Genomic DNA, 9,144 nt, shown 5'->3' on the forward strand with positions numbered 1-9,144 from the left:
AACTAAGTGAGTAATCAGGGATAGCATAGGGAGGCGGAGTTATAGAACAGTGCGGAAAAACTAAGAGATTGCGTTAGTGAATTATTTACGTGAATACTACCCAATAAAAGTGACTGTTAGTTAGTTAGACAGACAGTAAGTGTATTAATCGGATTAGTACTGTACAATATCTAGATTAGTAGTAGTTAGTAAGAATAGTGCTTTACAACATTTAACTACCGAGAGAAGCAGGAAGTAAGAACTGCGAGATTGGAAGGAATGTTGAAATCCCGAAAACTACCGTAAAACACCCGAATAGTGGAACACGCAGACAGGGGAGTGACTCGGCTGGTAAACATTCAGACGCAGACATAACAGGGATCACAAATGAGAAACTGTAATGGAAAACAACAACCAAGGATGCATGATAATGAATAAATAACAAGAATTGGTTTATTGGTTTATTGGGATCCCCATTAGCTGTTACCGAGGTTAACATTAATACACTACAGTAATCATCTTACACCCCCCCCCCCCCCCACACCCCCAAAAACAAACACAAAACACCTTTACAGTATACCAGAACATTTCAAACACATTTAAATAAAACCATTTATCAATTTATTTTGCAGGCCTGTACCCAAGAATAACCTCTTTAGTTTCTTTTTAAAACTTACTTTACTTGTTGCTTGAGTCATCAAGCATGGCAACCTATTCCAAAGGGAGATAGCTCTATACATACCCGTTTTATTCATTGCATTGGTTCTAGGTTGAGGCATTGTAACATGACCCATTCTCGCTTGTCTTGTTTCATGATCATGTCTGTCCTTAGAAAATGTTATTTTTGAGTACAGGCAATAGGGTTGTTTTAAAACACAAATATTTCTGAACAAGACCAGGAGACTGCATGTCAATCTGTCTTCCACCTTCAGCCAGGAAAGATCTGCATGCATTTTATTGACACTTTCTCTCATTGAACAGCTGAGGGCGAGACGTGCTGCTCTATTCTGCACTAACTGGAGCTTGTGCAGCTCTTTGTTTGCTGCATTGGACCAAATTGCAGGACAGTAGTCAAGATGAGACAATACCAAGGCCTGTATGACCTGCAGAGTGGTGCTTGGAGTCAGGAAAGAGGAGCATCTTCTTAACATAGATATTCCTCTCCCCATTTTACCAACTATCTTATCTATGTGTTTATGCCACGATAGATGCCCATCAAGAATAACCCCCAGAAGTTTAGCCTCAGTGACCTGTTCTATAGTAGTGCCCTTGATGTTAATACATAATTTGCTATCTTGCCTTAATGCATGGCTTGAGCCAAAAACAATGGATTTAGACTTGGGTATATTCAGAACTAGCTTGTTATTGGTTATCCAGTCAAAAATCAAATTAATTTCATTTTCTAAAAGAGCATTTAACTCATCCACACTGTTTGATGACATATGTACTGTGGAGTCATCGGCAAACATAACTAAATTGGCTTTACTCAGAACAAGTGGCATATCATTGGTAAATATAGAATAGAATAAACATTAATAAACAATAATACAAACAGGACAGATACAGAAACATTACAGTATGTGGTTCAGGTCAGGCCAGTTGGCTGGTCAGTCAAGCACAGAAATACCATGATCCGAAAACCAGTTACTAGTAGTTTTGGCACTGTGGGCAGCTGCCAAGTCCTGCGGGAAAAGGAAATCAGCATCTCCATAATCTCCTGGTAGATGGCTGAGTTGACTCTGGACTTGATAAAACACAGTGGACCAACATCAGCAGATGACATGGCACCCCAAATCATCACTGACTGTGGAAACTTCACCCTGGACTTCAAGTAACTTGGATTCTATGCCTTTCCACTCTTCCTCCAGACTCTGGGACCGTGAACAAAATAAAGGACTGTTCATACCTGTTGACCTCAAATTAAATTAAACGTTTATGATTCATGTGATAATGTGAACACGTCTGGTGAAATATATCAGCTTTACTAAGTGCAGAGATGCAAAACAAAGTTTGAATTCAGCTTTCTAAATGGAAAAATGAGTCATCATGGACTTGTGAAATAATTAAACTACTAACATATAAAAGATCATCAAGGCAGCAAATAATTTATTTATTCAAACACCCCAGCAAGCACTGATAATGTTGCCAATGACACATGAATGTTATGTGCTTTATTGACATTGATTGGAAAGACTTGAATTATAGGATGAATAAAAAAACCAAAAACAATTCTGTGAGGTTGGGGTTGGGCGGAGAGCCAGTAGCGACTAAAGGGGAAACCCTTTTTAAGCGAGCAGATGAACGTATTCGCCACTAAATTTCAATATAAACAGAAAGGCAAATAAACCCTTCACCCAGAACAGAGGGAGGAACAAAAACTAACCCGAAGGCGAATCAGAACGATAATAGAAATTAAGCCCAAAACGGCTGTAGAAAATAAAACAACCCTCAGAAACAGGGCGAAACTCAAAACCAAACTTGTGCTTGTAACACTGACGGTAGCAGACCGAGGCAACCGAAATAAAAATACAACCTAGCGAAAAGTGCTAGGCACGAGAAAATAAAACCCTTGAGGCGCAGCTCGGGAAGAAAATCAAACCAAAATACAATACCGGGGACAACGTCCCTCTACCCCCGACTCACACGAGTCCAAAATAAAAGAAAACACAAAACCTTTCAGGAAGGCGCCAGAGTACAACTCTAGAATACTGCACGCCTTCCTTACCCATATTGTTTGTTTGTACACACACCAGCACAGTACTTGACTCAAGACTGACAGGGTCTACCATATGCTTTACCGGCTTGGCGCAAGAGCGAACAGTTGACACACAAGGGCTTAAATAGTCTCCCGGGAGGTAATTCCCCTGACGCTAACGAGGAACAGGTGGAAACAATGAGGTATTACCTCCCACCATGACAAATTCATAACAATGCATTTTGTATTTTGTAAATACACTCTTTCACACAGCCCATATGGTGTAGGTCTAAGCATAAAACAAACTATTAAAATGTCAATTTACCATCCCTGATTATGCACCACAGCAATGGAATAATGTACAAAGCTCAGCCATGCTAATTCAGAGACAGTGTGTACAGATAAATGGTCACTGGTCATGATGGAGGTAAAAGCACTTTATAGAATGCATATGATTTTTTTTAAAGCATAATAACTGGCTGATTGTATCTGTCATAGAACCAGAAACAGAGAAGACTCGCTGAAGGCTGCAGAAATGCAGGAGTGTCCGTGTCAGTGAGTATTTAATTAAACGCTCACATTTTAAAATGAGTGTTTTATTTGTAGTGCAGGAAACCGGCAGTTCTTTCATGCCGATGGCCATGAGCTCTGTATGACCTTAAGCATTATGAATTACACCTGCGAGTAGACTATACCTGTGAGTACTGAACCAGGGGCTGGATGATTCATTTATTTTAATCTCCTGTTTTCATCTGGAAGGATTCCTTCAGGCTTTCCATGGCTTGTCCCTGGGTAATGTATCTCCATAGGTGGGGAATATCAGCAGGCTTGGCTTCATATTCCTCTGCAAACTGCTTGTTAAACCTGTTGAAGACGTACCTCCAGTAGTCTGAGGCCTGGATGCTGTTATCCGGCTGGATGCGCCAGTCAGGGTAAATGCTCTGGTAGTCCTTGCATAGATGCCATTTCCCCCCTGTGTCAATCGACTTGAATCGGTGCTCACTGGCAACACTGGTGGAGCAGATGTCACACATTAATTTAAAGGATTCACTATTTTTGTATCTCCCAACCCCCTGAGGATGGTGAATGGAGGCAAAGTGCTCCGAGTGGCTCTTGCCACCAGCTTCACAGGGGGCCTTGCACAAAGGACACTGCCTCCCACAGCCAAACACCCTGTTAAACAGCACCTTGTGTGGCTGAAAGGGCAGTGAGGTCAGCCTGGCCCTCACATCCCCACCTTTCTGAAACTCTCTGGTAAAGGCCTGCTCCATTTCATCCACAAGCACCTCCAGACACTGGGAAAAGTCTTCTGGCTTGGCAGTGTTTAAGGCCAGGACTGCTCTGAGGTGGTCTTTGGGGATGACAAGCTCCTTCTGTAGGTCACTACAGATATCCTGAATGAACTTCTGAATGTTCTTGGCCTCCTCACCCCTTCCTGCCTCCTTACCCCTTCCCACTGGTCGTTTACTGGACTCTATCTGTGCGTTCTGAATGGCTTTCTTAATTTTTTTAACAGTCACCTCCAGGTGCTTAATCTCAATGATCCTGAGGCCATCTCCCTCCGAGAACTGCTGAACCATCTGCTGCAATAACCAGTCCTGTACAAAAGTCTCGTAATTATTCACATACATCTCAAAGCCCTTGAAGTGATCTTCTGAAAGCAGTTGCTTGAGGATTGAGAACTGGAAGAAAGTTCGAGTGCTGAAGTCAATGGCTTTCTGCCCTGTCAACATTTCATCCACAAGGTCAGGGCCCAGAGACTTGGTGATGTATTCCTTCACCGCAGGTTGAAGACAGTTGTAGGTAAACTCTTCAGCTTTCTTCTGACACTGGTCTTTTTTATGGAACAGGTCCTTAAAGTCAGTGCAGTACTGTTCCTTGAACTGTTCCAGACAGTGACGGGGGTCATTTGCACGGATAAAATCCTGATGCATTTTAAGAAACTCCTGTGCTGCATGTCTACAGATATGGATCTTCAGCTTAGCTTGAAACTCAGCACTTTCCAGATCACTGCACCTATCCAGGTTTTCGTCTACCCTGCAAAGCAACTCTGTTATGTAGGTTTTATGGTAATCAGCCATTGTTTTCACTTTATACTCCACAAACGTCCTGCTGTTCTTGATTATTTGAGCAACCATTTTGTTTGTCATTACCTTCGGCTCATCTTCAATTAATGTCTGCCACATTCCCTCTGCTTCTTCTTGCAAATTTCCCACATTCAACAGTATTTCACGTACTGTGCTGCCTTTCATCTCTAAGTTAACCCACAGCTGGTGGGAGATGTCTTGCTTAATGTCTCGTTCTTCCATGCCAGGGAACTGCAGTTCTGCCACGGTCTCATTCCACATCTTCTCAAATTCATTGTTCAGCAGTTGATCTGGTGGCTCTTCACTTTTTCTGCATTTCTCAATCAGGGCCAGCACCTTCTGCTCCATTGTGGCTGTGTGGTTTTTCTTGATGCTCTCTAACCTGAACATACCCTTTCTGATCTCCACCGCTGCCTCAAGCTTGTTTTTCACAGAGTTCTCGGTCTCCCGCCTGACAGTTTTGGCTGTGCTGATGAATTCCTCCTTATACTTCTCTACCAAATGAACATGTCCCTCTTCTTTCTTGTAGAATTCTGTGAGGTTGTCCAAAATGTGCTGTTCCTCCTCTGCCAGTTTGACAGAGACTTCTCTTTTAAGGCGGATCAGCAAGTTGTCAATATTGGAGGATAACTGAGCCTGTGCTGCTTCTATTCCAAAGTTTGATACTTTTATCTCAGCGTCCATTAACCAGGAGTACATGTTTTTGCTGAAGCTCCACTCCCAATTGTTAAACTCGGTACAAAGCTGAGCATAAGCTTCAGCCACAAGGCTGTTGCGGAAACTGAAGATGAAGTTCTCATACTTCACTGCCTTCCATAAGCTCCTGGTCCATTCAAGGAAGTCATTGATTGTATGTGCTGAGCTCTTTCCAGATTTTTGTTCCATAAACTTTTCAATCACACTCCTCTTGAAAAGATTCACAGACTCACTGTAGCCAACATTGACAGGTGCCATGGGAGGGTTGCCATGCCAGAGCCCAGGGATGTACCAGTTGTTTTTCTCTGGATCGTACTCCATGACATCAGTAAATGTTTTGTTCGTTCCCTTCTTTTCCATCTTAGCTGCTGCTTGGGTCATCTCATTCAACTGCTCCAGCAGAAGCTTCCTGTCCCTCATGTTCTTTTTATGAGCAGAGATGTCCGGAACATTCTGGTGCACAAACAGACAGCAGGGTTTTCTCCCAACTTCTTCCATGCGCAGGAAGGCATGCACCACAATCTGCAGGATGTCCTTCATCTCTGTGCAGTTCTCCATGGCAATGTTGATGACTGTGATATCACTCAGCCCCACAACCAAAGTGGCCAGTTCATTGTCATGCTCATAACTGTCATCCAACTGGGCCAACGCTGGTGAATTCAAACCTTCAGTGTCAATAACTACGATGTAATCACACCCAAGCTGCCTCTTAAAATCCTCTTTCACTCTGATGAGGAGCATGAAGGCCCCTCTGGTGCACCTGCCACTGCTGACAGCAAACTGGACCCCAAACATCGTGTTCAGGAGCGTGGATTTCCCAGTGCTCTGAACCCCCAGTACAGTGATCACCCGAATCTTACATGTATCTTGTGTGAGATGATGGAGTTCCTTTAGAACCTGTGTAACCCACTCCAGAGGAATGTTGGATGCGTCTCCATCCACCAGCTCCAGAGGAAAGCCTTCCTGCAGCAGCTCGGCACAGAGACGTGGCAGGCGCTGGATCTGAGAGGTGGGGCCTTCAGGGAGTGAACAGGCTGACTCATACAGCTGACCCATTTCCCTCAGGAAGTGCTCCGTCCCCAAGGAACAACTGGAGATCTTCCTGTCCAACTCTGCAATGAACTTCTTGTTTTCTGGGGAATTCTGACACCATTCCTCGTACTTTGCCTGTAGCAGTGGAAGGGTTTTGAGAGACAGGTTGTCCAAGTTGATCCTCATCCACTTAAGGAAATACTTGCATTCCTCTGTAGAACTGGACATTGAAGAGATGAAACGGGACATGGACTCCGAGATGTTGTGAGCTCTCTGCTGTGCTCTGAGCTTCTTCCTCTGATCTGAAAGCTCATTCCTGTAAATTTCTAGGTTTTTCGCCCCAGCTTTTTTCATCCTGCACTCTTCCTTCTCCAGTTTGGCCAGCTGTTTCCATGCAGTCCCTTGCAAGGGCAGCTCTTTCTCCTTGAAGCTTGGAATATCAGATATCCCTCCTGTGATTGCATCAGCCTTCTGCTTGCCCTTCTGACAGCAGGTATAATCTTCATCAACGCGGATCCCAAACTCATAGGCGACAGCAGACATCCCTTCAACACTTTTTTTGACCACATTTCCCTTTAAAATGTCACGGATAGCAGAATGTAGTTTATTGAGAAATTCTGTGACATTCAGCTGCGGACCCTTTATGATTATGTTACTAGGTTGTAGCTGTAACTCAGAAACCCATCTCTTGCAGTCATTCTTATTGAAGCTTTGGCTCTGTGAATTGCTGATCAAGAACCAATGAGCCTGAGTGTTTTTGGAGTGCAGAATTTTGCATTCGGACCCAAAATCATCACAAAACACAAATATGGCAGCAGAGGTGCTACAGAGGAATGCATACTGAGTTTCAAAGTCTCTGAGGTCCCCACGGAGGTTAGCTATAGCCAGCGGCTCATTGAAGATCTCAGTGGTATCGCTCTTCCCACTGGGCAGATACCAGCTGATTTCCACCAGCCCATTGGAAATCCTCCTTGGGGTGTCACAACACTCCATGTCTTTGTGAACAAAGGTGTCGTGGTACTGCTGAGGGTTGCTGAAAACTTGGTTCAGAATGTGAGACTTGGACATGCTGCTGTTTCCCAGCCTCACAAAAGAGACCATGGGGAGGTCAGTGAGAGCAATGCTCTCCTCAACAAACCCTCTTGGGTCCACCAATGAATGAGGCTTGTACTTTTTCACAATATCCCTCATGGCCCACAGCATTAAAGTGCACTCTTGTTCATCACATTTAGGAAGCAGCAGAGGCACAGAGAACTGGCACAAAGACATTTTCAAAGCCATTTCCTGCTGGAGAAAACAATCTGAGCAGATAAGAACAGCAGTTATGAGGTCCAGGGGGTTGACCACATTGGAGCTGTAGCCCACTGGATTGTCCAGAGTGTCAAAAAGATTGTCCAGGTTTTGGGGTTCCATGTCCTGTTTAGAGGTGCACCTCACACTCCTAGCAGTCACATTCACCATCATCAGCTTCCTCAGGAAACACCATGGTAGAGCTTTCAGAGACTGGATGCTTTCATCAGATAACGTCTCTCCATCAATCTGCAGCACCTGGCTCAGAGTCAGCTTGTTCTTCAGGTGGTGTTCCAGTCCCAGGTCACTCAGCAGCTCCTCCAGACTGGTTCCTGTCATTGGGGATGAAAGCTGCATTAGTAATTGTACTGTATCTACAGTACTATACATAGAAAAAACCATAAGGCAACAAGCATGTACTAATCCATACCATGAAAAGACTACCTTATTGAGACTTTTAGCAAAGTCCCTCATGGCCCACTTGATTAAACATCCTGACAGACTGATTCCTCCCTATCCCTGGCAGACTGAATCCTCCCTATCCCTGGCAGACTGATTCCTCCCTATCCCTGGCAGACTGAATTCTCCCTATCCCTGGCAGACTGAATTCTCCCTATCCCTGGCAGACTGATTCCTCCCTATCCCTGGCAGACTGAATCCTCCCTATCCCTGGCAGACTGATTCCTCCCTATCCCTGGGAGATGCTACTGCCAGTTATGGACCTGCAGGGATCCCGGCCACAGTCAGCACTGGCAGGGTGGGGATTTGGAGGGGTCTGCGCATACACTAGAGAAGTGTCTCAACATTAAAATATCCATATTTTAAGGCAAAATACTCTTGAAATTTCATTAAAAGTATCGAGGGATGAAATATTTTGGATCCATGGCTTTACAGGAGAGGGGAGCGCTTACTTGTGCTGGAGGTTTTGGAGATGCTGTCACTCAGTGCCTTAGAGGTGGCAGAGGCAGGACAGGGTTCTGCCCGGACACTGGGAGGAGTCCATTCCATGCTGCTCCGCCTGGGCCTGGGGTCCACAGTCACTTTCCCAGCTACAGGAAGCTCTACATGAAAACATATTTGTATTAAGAGACAGCAAATGTCTGATTATTTGCAATACATTTGAATTGTGTACAGAGCTATTGAAGCCATCAATTCTATTCACATCCTGTCACAGGCCCAGTCTCCAGACTATAAGAATGCAATTGTACACTGTACAATGACTTACTGATCATAGATAACTAAACATAAAAATATCCGTAATGGTCCTGAAAATGAATGCCATCCCAGTCTGAATCCAAATCAAGACCAGTGAGAAACATGTTGATAAAATCTGTACAAGAAGTGAAAAGATGATTGTCAAAGTCT

General features: G+C 44.1%; 1 protein-coding gene across 1 annotated transcript; it reads right to left on the bottom strand.

Moving 5' to 3' along the window:
* Positions 1-3,408: 3,408 nt before the first annotated feature.
* LOC133135062 (up-regulator of cell proliferation-like) lies at positions 3,409-8,118 on the bottom strand. Its single transcript, XM_061251817.1, has one exon. It carries the CDS (start codon positions 8,116-8,118, stop codon positions 3,409-3,411), a length of 4,710 nt encoding a protein of 1,569 aa, XP_061107801.1.
* Positions 8,119-9,144: the final 1,026 nt, after the last annotated feature.

Source organism: Conger conger, chromosome 8 (assembly GCF_963514075.1).
Source record: "Conger conger chromosome 8, fConCon1.1, whole genome shotgun sequence".
NCBI classification, from domain to species: Eukaryota; Metazoa; Chordata; class Actinopteri; order Anguilliformes; family Congridae; genus Conger; species Conger conger.

What these genes read in the sequence shown, in the direction of transcription:
- LOC133135062 (XM_061251817.1), bottom strand. Translation starts at nt 8,118, where the DNA reads ATGACAGGAACCAGTCTGGAGGAGCTGCTGAGTGACCTGGGACTGGAA.